Source organism: Silurus meridionalis, chromosome 8 (assembly GCF_014805685.1).
Source record: "Silurus meridionalis isolate SWU-2019-XX chromosome 8, ASM1480568v1, whole genome shotgun sequence".
Classification (NCBI taxonomy): Eukaryota; Metazoa; Chordata; class Actinopteri; order Siluriformes; family Siluridae; genus Silurus; species Silurus meridionalis.
In genome coordinates, this window is record NC_060891.1 from 19,697,375 (window position 1) to 19,713,551 (window position 16,177).

General features: G+C 38.8%; 1 protein-coding gene across 2 annotated transcripts; it reads left to right on the forward strand.

Moving 5' to 3' along the window:
* The first annotated feature begins 511 nt into the window (after positions 1–511).
* On the forward strand, positions 512–14,312 carry angel1 (angel homolog 1 (Drosophila)). 2 transcript variants are annotated; one of them, XM_046856279.1, is made up of 10 exons: positions 513–1,144; positions 3,667–4,560; positions 4,836–5,071; positions 5,248–5,317; positions 5,855–6,291; positions 6,752–6,884; positions 11,369–11,479; positions 12,604–12,634; positions 12,758–12,924; positions 13,613–14,312. In XM_046856279.1, the coding sequence occupies exons 1-10, from the start codon at positions 1,081–1,083 to the stop codon at positions 13,750–13,752; spliced, it is 2,283 nt and encodes a 760-aa protein (XP_046712235.1). In that variant the 5' UTR covers positions 513–1,080; the 3' UTR covers positions 13,753–14,312. The 2 variants fall into 2 exon arrangements, with proteins under 2 accessions (XP_046712236.1, XP_046712235.1); XM_046856280.1 differs by lacking the exon at positions 11,369–11,479 and having other exon boundaries at positions 512–1,144.
* Positions 14,313–16,177: the final 1,865 nt, after the last annotated feature.

Below are 16,177 nucleotides of genomic sequence, written 5' to 3' on the forward strand. Positions count from 1 at the left end.
GTTTGTTTTGTTTACTGAAACAGTAATGAATAGCACATCATGCTAATGGATTGATGCAGTATATAGTATGCTGTAGTATAGCAAATAACATGAACGCATAATAATGTAATTATAGTAAGTAAAATACTATAATTATAAAATATGAATAATAACTAATAGAATATGGAAGAATGCAGGCAATAACATTTTTAATCAAATAGTGTGTTGTGAATAGCAAAATAATATAGCATCAAAAATACTAGATTGATTATAGCAAATTGTACAATAATATTAATAATAATAATAATAATAAAGGCTATATAATCTATCAATCATCTATTATTGTTAATCTATTAAATAATGAAATTTAATCTATTAAATTATATTTTTAATAGTCTCACTGTCGAGATTTTAAGTAACTGGAGATTTTTTAACACATAAAATAAACCTCTAACGTCTTATGGAAGTCATAAGAGGCTATGCATTATACATTTATTTTTTATTTTTTTGTTTTCGACATGAGATTTTAATTTTTCTTGTTAGCAGGTCTTAATTTTCTCTTGCTCTCGACATAACACAGTTTATTTTTTTTCTTATCCACATCTTAATTTTCTCGTGATCTCGACATTGTTTTAATGTGGTCACGAATTAATCTTCTCGTCCTCTCGACAAAACAAAACAAAACAAATTATGTTTTTCGTCATCACGACTTGATCTTCGCGTGGACGTGACAGCCTTAAACGGTTATGTCGAGATCAAGAGAAAACAATGAAAATAAAATATTAGAATGACATATTCTCCTAGGACTTTTGTACTTTTCTGTGTATTATGCATAAAAACATGTTCTAAAGGCAGCATCCTGTTTATTTGCCTTTGTTTACAGTGGACTCTCCAAGATGGCGGACACGTTGACGTCCGATCCAGCGACCAATGAGACGTCACAGGATTTTCTATGTCTATGGTCTGAAGGCCCTGTGTGTGGCTGTGTTATAAACGCAATGTGAATAGAAACTAGAAGTGTGCACTTTAATGAGCTGCGCCATAACAATCAGGACAGGGACATCATTAAAGTATTTTTTCCCCTGAAATGGTAGTTGAACCATGATCGGGAGCCTTATTTATTATGGGCTCTACCCGCTCTCTCAGCTCTTCATTAAGCTCTCAGGTAAGCTCCGAGCTCCTCTGCGTGTCCGTGTCCGTGTGTCCCGGTCCTCACAGCTAGCTAGCTATAGCTCTGCATCACTCAGCTAGCAACACTGCTAACTTCCTTAAAGCTCGCACATTCCACAAAAAAACATTGCCATTTACTAAATACGTATGAAAGGAAATCACTTTATATAATGTCACAGTTTTATTAGTATTAGTATTTTTCCCCACGCGCTTCGTCTCTCAGTAAAACAAGCGCTGAGCTCCATGCTAGTTTCATATCCATATAAGACATACTGTAGGGCTGTGTTCCAAAATGGCGTCCTGTTTTCTTTGTCTGAGTGCACTCGGTATTGAATAAAATAACACCTGGACGCACTCGTTAGTGCACTACATGGCCAGAAGGGGGCGGATTTGTGATTCAGCCCAAGTCTTGAGTAGCCACGAGTTGTTCTGCTTCTGCAGTGTTTAAATCAGAGCTCCAACTTTTCCCTATTTAAATCCCCTCAAATCAAAGTTGCCTGCAACTATAAATGCGTTCTTCTAAGGATTATATGAAAATAAAACTTGCACTGTTTTCGCTCATTTATGATTTCATGCTATTCAACAATAAATATAAGAATAAATAGAAAACATGACTGTAATCTTTTTTAACTAGTGCAGGTGTATCTTTAGTATAATCTGAATATAAATATGAATTTTAGTGAAATTTATTTTACAATTGAGTTTGACGACTAATACAGCTATTCCGTAACCTCTAATCTGAGACATGAAGCTGGGCCTCATTTCGTTCAAAAGTTTTTCCATAGGCAATTTTTCCTATTTTTTTCCCCCCTCTTTTATATATATATATATATATATATATATATATATATATATATATATATATATATATATATATATATATATATATATATATATGGCATGGCGGGTCAAATCAAAAGTCATCTTGGGGGAACATTTGCCCACGGGCCCTAGTCTGGGCATCTCTGATTTGATATGTCTTGTGCTCATGTTCAAGTTTTTAGTGGGGTTTTTTTATGCTATATTAAAATACAATACAAAGAGACTGAACTGACACACACGTACACAAACAATTTACTATTTGCACAAAATTGCTTTTGTGGCAAAAAAACAAAACAAAAAAAAAACTGTTTGTGTACAATATATATTAATATATGGACAATTCATTCGCACTAAAAACATCCGCTGTACTGCAGTGTCACAGTGTCTACTAATGATTCATTCATTTTAAATGAGTCTTTAATGTGACTCGTAGGAACAGTAGTCTCATAGAGAAATGTGTTCATTTTCTACTAGACGCGCATGAGTCAAGCAAAATCTCTAAGTTATGTACAGTAAACAGAATTGAGTTTTTTACTACTTGACTCTTCTGGTCTGAGTCGCTCGTTCTTTTGTCAAACGACTCTCATAGATGCTATGCAGTGAATCAGAATTGAGTAGTTTATTTCATGAGTCCTCTGGTCTGAGTCGCTAGTCCTTTTGTCACGTGACTCCCATACACACTGTGAAAGGATTAAAGGAACGAAATTAACTAAATAACTCAAAAAATGATTTCCAAGAATCATCTTCCCATCGTTAGTGTCTGCCATCTCACTGTCTTAGGTTGATTTTTTGATTTTTTTAATTTTTGTAAATGTGTGTGACTAAATGTCACACACATGCACATTTTCCTGTCGTGCCCAGTTATTTTAGTGTAGTTCTGTGTCTTGTGTTACTGTTTGTTCATTTATGTCTTGTGTAGATCCTTGGTCCTGGGGGAAGAGTGTTTGGTTTTATTGTGTACTGTACTGTGTAGGAATGGAATGACAATAAAAGCTGACTTGACTTGACAGGCAGAAACAGGGTCAATTAAAGCGAAATGACACACCTAGAAGACACTCTATTACATTCTAGTATTTTTTTGGGAACCTTATCTATTATGTAAAACATGCATATCATAATTTCCATTATTTATAAAAAAAAAAAATTATTATTTGCATGCATTACAGTGTGTGTGTGTGTGTGTGTGTGTGTGTGTGTGTGTGTGTGTATATATATACACATACACACACAAGCTTTTATGTATAAAATAGATATTTATAATATAAATATGAATAATTTACATGAACCCCAGTTTAAAGCTTTTTTTTGATGTGTTATTTCCCTGGTTTATTTCTATTAAACAATTTACATTTAAATTTAAATGTTACATCTTGATAAAAAAAATACAAATAAAAAAAAACAATGTAGACATGCATTACAAGTATCTATAATACATATTTTCTTGGTTTTCAAAGTTAACAATGAGGATCTGATGAAATGCCCATGGATTACATAGAACATTTTGTTTAAGAAAATATCTTTTCCAATAAAATATATTTCCAGACTCAAAACAGTGAACAAATTAGTATGTACTATTTTTTGCTAAGCATTGGACTGAAAGTCATATGTGTATCTGTGATTATCAGTTTATTTACCTATCTGAAGCAAAGAAAAGATTCTTGATGGAAACCGACTGCAATTGTCTCTTTTCTACAGAATCTTGGTGGAAGCATCGTCCAGTGATCATTAATGGCACAACAGTGTGTGACGGTGGTGCAAATTCTTGCAGAAGGCTTACTGAACAACAGACTGCTTTGTTGGATCAGTGGTGCAATCCTGGAAATGAAGTTTCAGAAACCCCTACACACACTTGTCAAGAACGAAGAGAAGCTGAAGGACTGGTGGATAGCAGATCCCTTCTGCAGATCAGGGAGGTGGTAGTGGTGCAAAAGCGTGAGATAAAGGAGGACAAAGAGAAGATTCATTCAGTAGACCTGATGGAACAAGAATCAGAGCTGGAATGGGAGCTAGAATCAGAAAGGGCTAAAATCCAGGCTGATGACTGCCATTGGAGGTCTAGTTCTGAGGATGAAAGTCAGGGATTGCAAGTGATGGCAACAGACACTGGAAGGGCCTGTTCAGCCAAGCCAGGAGGTGGGTTCTCGGGTCTTAAACCATCTCCATCTAACGCACTGCCACGTGCTGGCTCTGATAACCATGACCTTCTAAACCGTCCACAAGAATCTCAAGTTTGCAGCAAAGGAAAAGAGTCATTTGAACCAACAGCAGGTAGCGCTGAAGAAAGTGGTAGTTATACAATACCAGGGCCATTGAATTATGGTCTGTTTACCAGTGAGAATGCGTATGGTGATGACTCTGGCATGAGAGGAAGTGAAGCTCAGGTCAGCAGTGACAGTCTTTTGTATGACCTGAGTGCAATGCTATCAGACAACCCTGCACAGTCCTTTACTAATCACACATGGCTCCAGCCTGCGCCTGCTGGTTGGCATTTTCCAGTAGGACAAGAATTGTCAGAGATAGTATATCATCCTGTACCGTTCCCAGGCACAAGCTACTACCATGGGTTAAAAAACAATACAAATTTCGAAGGTAATATTTCCATTTTATTCTTTCCTGCTAATTATTTATGCACTTAATTTCAATCTTCTATTTTAGCTTTTGACATTTTGACTTAAATGTCGAATTCAATACTGGACTTATTCAGTGTTGCAGACCTGAATGGACCCTGATTTTTTATTTTATTTGTTATATTTTGTCATTGGTAACATTAATCTTTAAATGCAGCCTACATATCGAACCAGTACATACTTTCCAATTATCCCAGTACATTTGTAGCATGACTAATGTTGTATTTTGTATCCTAGTGATATGGCGGGTATGGGAGGACTTCTGTCAATCCTCCATCCCCTGTACATCTTCCCACACAGCCTGTGTAGATTCTGGGACGAAGTTTGATTTTACAATTATGTCCTACAACATCTTGGCCCAGGATCTGCTTGAAGCTAACATAGAGCTGTATACACACTGCTCAGAGGATGTCCTAGCATGGGAAAACCGTTTCCAGAACATTTTCAAAGAGCTGCAGTCCTGGGAACCTGATGTGAGTTAAAGCTTAACAATGATGATTCTTTTAAATGACAGATATATTATGGTATATAAAATATAATCCCAAACGAAGGTTGAAATAAGTTATTTCTCAAAATGAATAAAAAAAATAATGAATTAGTCAAGACAGAAAAACTAGACAACTTTTTTTTTTTTCTGTTTCACCCACAGATTATTTGTTTTCAAGAGGCACAAGAGAATCACTTTCATGAGCAGATATATCCAGCCCTGATTGAGATGGGTGAGAGTTTTTCCTTTCACATCATTTCCCATCATGCTGAATTTAATTTACTGTATTTAAATTATTATAAAAAACATATCAACAAGCGAAGCATTAGTATATATTTTGTATAGATTTTTTAAGATAACTACTATAATTCTTTTGATCTTAAGTGGTTTGCTATATAGTTGTGATAAACACTATTAAACACATTTGGGATGAATTGGAACACTGACCGCACCCCAGACCTCCTCACCCTTCACCAGTACCTGACTTTACTAACACCCTTGTGGCCGAATGATCACAAAAAATCTTTCCTGAAGAGTGGAGTTTATTTTGACAGCAAATGGGGACTAAGTGTTAAATGGGATGTTCAAAAACCACATATGAATCTTATGGTGTGGTGTCCACAAACTTTTGTCCATACACTGTATATAGAAACCTGTAAGTATTCATTTCTGCTAATAAACAGCGTTCATAGAAGTTTGGTGTATAGTGTTTTGGAAATCAAGTCAACATGATGATTACATCACTAATCTCTCACGCTTTGCTCCCCAGGATATCACTGTATGTACAAGCGGCGCACAGGCAGCAAAACGGACGGCTGTGCGGTGTGTTACAAAGCTAATCGCTTTAAAATGCTCTCTGTGCGCCTGCTCGAATTCCAGCGTCACGACTCTGAACTGTTGGACCGGGACAATGTGGGCATAGTGCTGCTACTTCAGCCAACCACAGCACATGGTGAAGACACTAATTTCCCGCCCATCTGTGTGGCCAACACACACCTGCTGTTCAACCCCAGGAGGGGAGATGTGAAACTGGCCCAGCTAGCCATAGTGCTGGCAGAGATTGACAGCTTGGTCAAGCAATGTAAGCTCAAAGGGCTTGAGTGCGAGATCATTCTGTGTGGAGACTTCAACTCCTTACCCAATATGCCCCTGTATCAGCTGATTGTCACGGGCAAACTCTACTACCACGGATTACCAAACTGGATGGTGCGTCTGAGTCCTTACACTTCCAGCTTTATCTCATTGTTCTAGCTTACAGTCTGTTCACATTAGGTACTGTGACTGAAAGTGTAAAAACAAACACAATTCCCAACCTTCACTTCATCCTTTTTCTTGAAACACTCTTATTGAAGCCATGCCTCAATAACCAATCATTTTGCTATATGATTTAATACATGCTCCAGAACAGGAAGTTATTTTAATTACTTAATTCTGCCATGCATTGCACTTATATGGATCTATCCTTACTTGTTCAATTTCTCTTTTATTTATCCAGACTTTACCTATACATACAGAATAGCAAATTATATAACAAAGTGCAAGTCCAAATTTGTTAGGAGTGATATATACACTTCTCTACCAAGAATAGATTCAGAAAACAAAAGCTGTTGAACAACTGGGCATAATAATAATAACAATAATAATAATAATTGTCATTTATTTGCAGGTGTCTGGTCAGGAGGACCTGTCCAACAAATCCCATCACAGGCGTCTCTATGCACCTTTGTGGCCTAACAGCTTGGGCATCAATGATAACTGTCAGTACTATGATGTCTGTGAGCCTCAAAGCAAAGATACAGGTCAGCAAATTTATATGTTTATATCTATATATGTTGTATATCGTCTTTGTGAACACTATTTTTGCTGTTCGTCCCTGTTATTCATTTAAACCACTGGGATGTGAAGTGAATAACATTGATTATCTTGTCACAATGGTACCTGTCAAGAGGTAGGATATATTAGATAGCAAGTAAACAGGCAGTTTCCAATGTTGATGTGTTGGAAGCAGGACAAATGGGAAAGGAGAAGGTTCTAAGTAACTGACAATTGCCAAAGATTGCCTGTCTGAGGTGATCGCATGGAAGAGCAACTAGAGCATAACCTGCTGGAAAAGTAAATGCTGGCACTGAAAGACTGCTGTCAGAACATGCGGGGCATCTCAGCTTGATGGGTAGCTTTGGTGGCACATTGGAGACCTATAAAATATTAAGAAGTTTGGTCACATATACAACGACCAGGCATAACAGTATGAGCGGTGAAGTGAATAACACTGATTATCTCTTTATCATGGCACCTGTTAGTTGGTGGGATTTATTAGGCAGCAAGTGAGCATTTTGTCCTCAAAGTTGATGTGTTAGAAGCAGGAAAAGTGGAGAGTTTGACAAGGGATAATTTGTGATGGCTAGTAGACTGGGTCAGAGCATCTCCAAAACTGCAACTCTTGTGAGGATTCTTGGTCTACAGTGCTCAGTATCTATCAAACAGAGTCCAAGGAAGGAACAGTGGTGAACTGGTGACAGGGTCATGAACTCAATGAGCCCAAGGCTCACTGATGCACGTGGGGACTGAAGGCTGAACTGTGTGGTCTGATCCAACAGACGAGCTACTGTAGATCAAATTGCTGAAGAAGTTAATGCTGTTAATGCTGTTAATACTCAACAGGTCAGGCACTGTTTTGTACTGTTTGGCAGCAAAAGGGGGACCACCACAATATTAGGCAGATGGTCATAATGTTATGCCTGATTGTTGGCCATAAAATTTAGCCTGATGTGTACATTATAGATAATTTGTTTTAGAATAGAATAGAATTCTTTATTGTCATTGCACAGGATAGAACAAAATTAAGTTTCAGTCCTTACAGTGCATAAAACAAAATATAATAAAGTATTAAAAATTTAAACATTAGTGATAAATTTATGAAGGTATTGCACATTGAAATATTCAGGTATTTTACATTCAAAGTCTATTATTGTATGAGGAAGTCAGGTGAGTCAGAGATGTGTGAGGGTGGTGCAGGACATGTATGAGGACAGTGTGACATCAGTAAAGTTTGCAGTAGGAACGACAGACTGGTTCAAGGTGGAGGTTGGACTGCATCAAGGATCAGCTTTAAGCCCGTTCTGGTTTGCAGTGGTGATGGACAAGTTGACGGATGAGGTCAGATAGGAGCCTCCGTGGACTATGATGTTTGCGGATGATATTGTGATTTGTGGTGAGAGTAGGGAGCAGGTTGAGAAGAGCCTGGAGAGGTGGGGGTATGCTCTGGAGAGAAGGGGAATGAAAGTCAATAGGAGTAAAACAGAGTACATGTGGGTGAATGAGAGGGAGGGCAGTGGAGTGGTGCGGTTGCAGGGAGAAGAGGTCAACAGTGCAGAGTAATAGAGAGTGTGTTAGAGAAGTAAAGAAAAGAGTGCAGGCAGGGTGGAGTGGGTGGAGCAGGGTGGCAGGACTGATTTGTGATAGAAGAGTATCTGCAAGAGTGAAAGGAAAAGTTTATATGACTGTTTATATGGTTATATAGTTTATGTGACTGCTATGTTGTATGGTTTAGAGACAGTTACATTGAGGAAAAGACAGGAGATGGAGCTGGAGGTAGCAGAGCTGAAGATGTTGAGGTTTTCGTTGGGAGTGACGAGGATAGACAGGATTAGAAATTAGTTTATTAGTATTAGTAGAGGAGGTTTATGGATGTGGTGAGGGAAGACATGCAGGTGGTTGGTTTGAAAGAGGCAGATGTAGAAGACAGGGGATATGGATGATCTGCTGTGGTGACCCCTAATGGGAGCAGCCAAAAGAAGAAGAAGAAGACATTTAAAGTTTTTATATAGATTGTGGCTGGGAATAAATAAATATAAGGTAGAGGTCTGTGAAGTGTAAAGCAAATATGTGTAGTGCAAATAGTTCCAAGCATTCACTGAGGGTGATTCTTGATGTTTAGCTTTCTAATGACTCTGGGGTAAAAATTGTTCTTGTGTCTGTTTGTGCATGATGTGATGGATCTAAAGCATTTACCCCAGGGTAGAAGGTCAACAGATGTTGTCCAGGGTGGGTTTGGTTTTTCAGGATGTTTGCTCTGCTGTCGCAGCGAGGGCTAATTAGTTCTACCAGGAAGGGTAATAAGCAGCCTATGATTTTTTGGGAGGCGTTGATGATCCTTTAAAGGCCTTTCCTGTCTGCTGCGAAGCAACTGGTGTACCACACAGTGATACAGTACATCAGAATGCTCTCAATAGAGAAGGGATAGTAAGACAACAGCAGATCCTCTTGTAAGTTGTTTTTCTTAAGAATCTTTATAAAGTGAAGCCGCTGTGGTGCCCTATGTTACCTATGCTGTAAAGTTCGCAGTCTAGGTAAGATCATAAGCAATATGTGTACCCAAGAACCTGAAAGTGAAGACCTTTTTCACACAGTCACCATTGATGTAGATCGGATCAGAAAAAGTGCTGTCTATGATAATTCCCTTTTTTCTGATTTCTGAATGTTTTCTGAACACCACTCTGACAGTTCTTGGACTTAATACCTGTATGCTGTTTCATCATCCTCTGAGATGAGACCAATCACAGTTGTGTCATCTGCAAACTTGATGTTGGTGGGATGTGTTGATGCACAGTCCTGAGTGTAAATGGTATTAAGAATAGGACTCAACACACACCCCTGTAATTGTGGAGAGGTAGTGGCCTAGTCTAACAGACTGTTGGTGATCTCTTAGAAAGTCTTTAATCCAGTGGCACATGGGTTGGGAAAGTCCATCAAGTTTTGCAACTAATCTATTTGGAAAGACAGTATTGAAGTCAGAGCTGAAGTCTAGGAAAAGCATTCTCAAAAGGTTCTCCTGATGTTCAAGGTAGCTTAGTGCACTTAGTGTACTGGAGTGAGTGCGACTGGGCGGTAGTCACCGAGGCCACAGGCAGTGGGATGATAGTGGCAGACTTGAGGCAGGGTGGTATGCTGGATGAGGACAAGGATAGGTTAAAGATCTGGGTAAAAACAGCAGAGAGCTGGTTTGCACATTCCTTCAGAACCCGTACTGTCACGCCGTCAGGGCAACCAGCATTCTTTGGGTTTACTGCTTTGAGCACACGCCTAACTTCCTGTTCCTGCACTATGAGGATGTGGTTGTTGGAGACTGATGGAGATGTCATAACAGTCTCTGCTGTTATTACTTCATAGCTCACAAAAAAACAATTCCTGTGTCCTATTCGGAAGTACCAGGTCTTGTAGTTGGTTATGTGCTGAATACCTTGCCACACCTGTCCAGGTGTTTATCTGTGAAGATGTCCCCATTTGTCCTCTCAAAACAGGCCTGCAACTGTGAGGATCCTCCTTCAGGCCAGATTTTAACAGTCATTGTGGTAGGTTAAAATTTTCTTCAGAGGTAGTTGTATGTTGGAGTTAGAGGCATGGAGAGGTGGTCTGACTGGCCTAGATGCAGTGATTGTATTGTTCTAAAACCATTTTTGATGTTTGAATAGACTTTGTCCAGTGTGATTTTCCTTCGAGTGGCACATTTAATGCTATGATATAGACTGCTTTTGGATGGTTACTCTGCTGTAAACTTATAGCACTAAATAAGTAGGCTAATGTTATTCTGGCATTGCCATCTGGTGAGATGTTAACAGCTGTAACTATACAACGGTAAACTCGCACGGAAGGTAAAAGGGCCTGCGTTTAACAGTCATGTTTTACAAATTTGAGGAACAATGCGTGTCTATAATTTTGGTGTCGTTACACCAGCTGTTATAAACATAAAGACACACACCCCCACCTTTCCTCTTACTGGAGTCTTTGTTTCTATCTCAATGAAATGCGGCCCGCTAGCTCAATAGCTACATCTGGAATAAATGAGTGTAGCCATGTCTCTGTTATCAGCAGGATGCAACAATCCTCAAAAAGCTTGTTCGCAGTAATTTATAGCTTTATTTTGCACTTTTTGTTATTCATTGATCTGGCGTTGGTGAGAAAAAAAAAGAGCAAGATGGGCATGATAGGATGTTTTGGAGCGCGGGGTCAGCTATAACACAGCACCCCTGGAGCACAAAGGGCCTTGCTCAAAGGCCCAAAAGTGGCATGTTGGCAATACTGGGGCTTGAACCCCTTACGTTCCAATCAGTAACCCAGAGCCCTAACCTCTGAGGTACCACATCCCTGGCAGGTAGGCAGATTTTTGTCGAAGTATTAGCTCAAAGTATGATGAGTGATGAATTTTCTGATGTCTGTGTGCAGCTCCATTTAAAGGCATATGTGCTGTTGTGTGTGAGTGCAGCTATATTTATTCTCTCTACAGGGAAATTGCACTACAATCATGACTTCCTGCGGCAGCTGCGTTACTGTCCGGCAGCCTGTGTGCGGCCCCCTGACCTGGAGTTCATACCAGGTGTCACTGACAACACTCCAAGTAAATACAGAACCTATTTTTAATCCTTTTGATGCCAAGCGCCAAATGTGGAAGATGAGTAGTGTGACACTGACTGTTTTCTCAGCTTAGCTGAGTCATGAGACTCTACAATGGGTTCATCCGAGTTCAGTACAGTGATGTATAGAGCTACTCATTGGATGTGGTTATGCTTCTGCAAAACTTTCATGAGTCAACGTCTAAAGATAAATTACTGTAAAGCCCCTCTAGGATTGCAACATCATCATCTGAGAGAGACACGGATAACATAATATTAGCTAAAAAGCATATATGGATTATGATTTTTATTTGTTTTTCCCAGAACAGACTCCACTTTTCTTAGAAGGCTTTCCATTAGATTTTGGAGCATTTTGCCCAATCACACACAAGGGCATTAAAGGTTGGGTGCTAATTCTTGACAAAATGTTCATGGCAACAAAGGTTCTTCCACACAGACATTCCAAACAATGTTGTTCTTTTTTTATCTTACTTTGTGCACAGGTTTGAGCCTTTTAGTTCCACTGATACTACAGTGTATAAAGGCATTCTTTGGTACTTTGTGGCAACAGTTTGTGGAAGATGCAGTATATGTAATATAATCTAGTATAAGCACTTGGCCATAAAATGTTGCACTTGATCGATTTTGAGTGAAATTGTAAAGCAGAATTTAACACATTTCTCTCTACTTTCACATTTCTCTCTACTTTCATTATTGACTGTTTTTTTTTGTTAAGTAATTAAGTAGAAAGTGTGCAATATTAACAAGATTTTATGCCCCAATGATCCACAAGAGGTTAAATAGTTCACTGTGCAAAACATTATTCAGATAAAGTCAGTGAATCTAATGTAGGTCTTTCCTGGTGTCCCTCAGTGAATTGCCTTTCATTCCTGAGGAATTTCATGTCAGGGCTTTTTATTTTTTATTTTTTTTATAACAATAAATTGTTTCATACATATTGCAGAAATATGAGCATATAATATACTGGATAGTTATCAGTCTTTTTATATTTTAGTGCACATTTTTCCATTTTGTAAACTTTATGTAAAGAGCATTTGCTTCAGTCATTTAAAGCCTTAATACTTATGCTTCATATGTAAAACTTATCCATACATGTGCTCTGTTCCAGCTCCTGAAGAAACCCAGCCGTATCCCCCAAGGTGAAATTTTAATATCTTAAACTGGGATTGTTACGAGTAATATTATTTAATGTAGGGACACTGCATACGGAGGAAAAAAAAGACTTTAATTAGTAACAGATGTTTTTGGTTCTGGTTTGACAGGCATTTCAGAAACACTATATGTCATGGCTTGAACCTGAGCTCTGTGTACAGCCAAAACATATCAGACACTGACCACTGTGCAGTCACCACTCTGCACTCACATGGAGCTACCATGGTCGACTACATCTTCTACTCCACAAGAAAAGGGCCTGCTTGGGCTTGTGCTGGTAAGTCACAGGAAGCTCGATTATAATCTCATTTTAAATCAGTGAAGTGGAATGTTCACACAGATGATTCATATGAAGACAAATGATCCATTTATTAGTTAGCATATCAAATAAGTTACAGTTTGCTTCAGTCTTTGCATTACATTTGCTAATTTAAGGAATTTAAAACTGCTAGTGAATGTAATCATTTATGGTGAAATATTCTGCTTGTTAAGCATATTAATACGGGCAAAGGGAAATAAACTAATTTACAAATTCCCAGTGTGTGGAAAACAGTGTGCCCATTGACTTTATTCTTTCCTGCTCAGAAGAAGGTTTCAGAAGAAGCATCAGTTCTTTTAATGTGTTTACTCTATGATTTGCATGTCCCTGATTCTAAAAATGGCCCACTCCTGCTAAAAAAAAAAAAAAGGGCCTACTTTGCCCAATCTTTAGATCTTCAATCTTTGGATATAGACTACAGCCTTGTAAAGCTTGGAGCTTTCTAGGTGAGATGTGAAGCCTGCCAATCAAAGAAACACTTGTGTGGGGGGAAACCTGAACACACACACACACACACACACACACACACACACACACACACACACACAAATAATGTTAAAAAAATGTCCAGGCTACTCATTTGTCCACACTGGTGTATATGTGTGAGTTTGTTTGATGGACTTTCTTATTCTTTGCCTATCTGCAGTCGAAGAAAAGAGAGGTCTCACGTTGCTTGGACGTCTTGCTCTGCTGTCTGAAGCTGACCTTTGGTTGCTGAATGGACTCCCAAATGAAGTATTCCCATCTGACCACCTCAGTCTGCTGGCCAAGTTTCAGCTCCGTTAAGCATTCAGGGTTCTAGCAAGTGTGACGAGTTCAAGTTACAAATTTTTAGACGTTGCTGCAAAACAGTGCACTTTGTTCCAAGCCTATGCTTTGCTGTAATTTCCTTCAGGCCTTAATTAATAGATTTCATATTTTTAATTTTCTGAGATAGGTGGTATAACAGGTATAAGTTTGGTTTTTTTCCCCGTCAAAGATAATGGTTCTGAGAGTATTTTAAACCTTTCTTCCTGTTGATTAGTGACATTTCTAAAGCACATTTTAGGCACAAGGCATTTTTTTTAATGTTTGCTGTTCATGACTCATAGGTTTGTAAACACCTTGTGTTCTTCAGGTTGTTTTAAAGCTTGAGTTACATTTACATACGGGGCATTATGTGAAATAATCCGTATTGAGAAATTAAGCTGTGCACTTTTGTTGCCTAAACATTTTTTTTTTTAAACATGTTGAATGTACCTCAGTTTTGAGTTTTGATTTATATTTGAAATAATCTTTTGTTTGGAGCGGCTTTATATTCGTACAGTGGAAGGGAAAAAAAATAAATATGTTGCTATTAAAACGTATTATTGCTTGGCAGTGTTTTGTAAGCTTAAATAAAAAGTTTTATAGTTTTTTTGTCTTTTTTTTTTCAAATAGATAGCAGTGATGACAGTTTTCTATTCAACAGATTAACTTCCTGTTAATGTATTGATCTAGTAGATAGTTGCATAACCACAGGTTTTGATAACTGCTGTACATCCATGGTGCATAAAGCCCATCAACTTCTGGCACCTAGAAACAGGTATTTCAGACACTGAATGATCAATTTTTATGGCAAAATTTAAAAAGGTTTTGATGATCTGACTGTAACAGTACATACAGGTCATTTTAGATCATCTTTAGACTTTTTGGAGTTGGTAGTTTGCAGAAGCCCTTATCCAAATCAACTTACATTTATCTCAATGATACAGCTGAGCAGTTGTGGGGTTAAGGGTCTTGCCCAGGGGCCCAGAAGTGGCAGCTTGGTGTGGCTGGGATTTGAACTTATTGAACTCATTTTCTCAACACCCTCTCCTCACTAGTCAACACATTTCCATCTCCATCCTTTATTGCTCTAACTTTGTTGCATCTTTATAGCACATCCTTCCCAGCTCGGTCCTTCTGCCTGGCCAATCAGTACAAATCCTTTTCTCCTTCCTGTGTCCAACTTCTCATACAGCTCCTCATATGCCTTTTGCTTTGCTTTAGCCACATCCCTCTTTACCTGCTGCCGCATCTCCTTGTACTTCTGCCTACTTTTATTATCTCTCTGCTGATCCCAATTCTGTTTCACCAACCTCTTTCTCCTTATGCTCTCCTGCACTTTCTCATTCCACCATCACGTCTTTGTCTTCCTTTCTAGCTGTCTCCCTCATCACTTCTGCAGTAGTTGCCCAATCATCCAGCACCTCTTCACCACCACCGAGCCTCTGTCTGACCTGTTCCCTGAATCTCTCACTAGTCTTCCTCCTTCAGTTTCCACCATATTATTCTTCTTTCAGTTCTCACTCTACTCCTTATCTTCTTTAGCTCCAAAACCATCCTTCAGACCACCATCCGATGCTGTCTAGCTACACTGTCCCCTGCCAACACCTTACAATCTCCAATCACTCTATGCTCCTTATTCTTCTTAAAGTATGTATTCACCACTGCCATTTGCATCCTTTTAGCAAAATCTACCACCATCTGCCCTTCCACATTCCTCTCCTTAAGGCCAAAGCGTCCGGTCACCTCCTCATCACCTCTGTTCCCTTCACCTACATGCCCATTTAAATCTGCCCCAATCAGCAATCTTTCATTCCTAGGTACACCTTCTATCACTTCATCTAATTCACTCCAGAATAACCCACTTGTACATGCCTTCCTCCTCTCTTACTCCTCCTCCTTCGGCCAACAGTAGCCCAATTTCCACTGGTACCCTGTTGGCTAACGATACCTGTGGTGGTTGTTGGTAACCCGGGCCTCGACCGATCCGGTATGTATTTCTGATTCATGATCCATATATTTGATTTGGCACATGTTTTTACGCTGGATGCCCTTCCTAACGCAACCCTCCCCATTTAACCGTGCTTGGGACCGGCACTAAGAGTGCACTGGCTTGTGCAACCCTAATGGCTGGGTTTACAACCTTTAAGTGTAAGTGCAATAAAACAGACCTCTGTTCAAAAACAAATCTCTGAAAGTGTTTACATTTCCTTTATAAAAACTCAGGCAAATTTATTTATATAAAATAAAACAAGAAAAAAAAAAAATCTTTGGTACCTCAGTGAACCTGATTTCTCACTGCTTTTCAAACATGAGAGCTGTTTCAAAGCACATTCAGAAGATGGTATTGACTGGGAATTATGTAGTCGTCCTCTGCTGCAGGCTGGAATATGTGGAGTTAAACAGCTGCTACCACATGCTCAAA

Coding starts and splice junctions, on each gene's coding strand:
- angel1 (XM_046856279.1), top strand. CDS start 1,081: ATGATCGGGAGCCTTATTTATTATGGGCTCTACCCGCTCTCTCAGCTC. Junction 5,072..5,247: donor TGCAGTCCTGGGAACCTGAT/GTGAGTTAAAGC, acceptor TTTCACCCACAG/ATTATTTGTTTTCAAGAGGC. Junction 12,635..12,757: donor ACCCAGCCGTATCCCCCAAG/GTGAAATTTTAA, acceptor CTGGTTTGACAG/GCATTTCAGAAACACTATAT.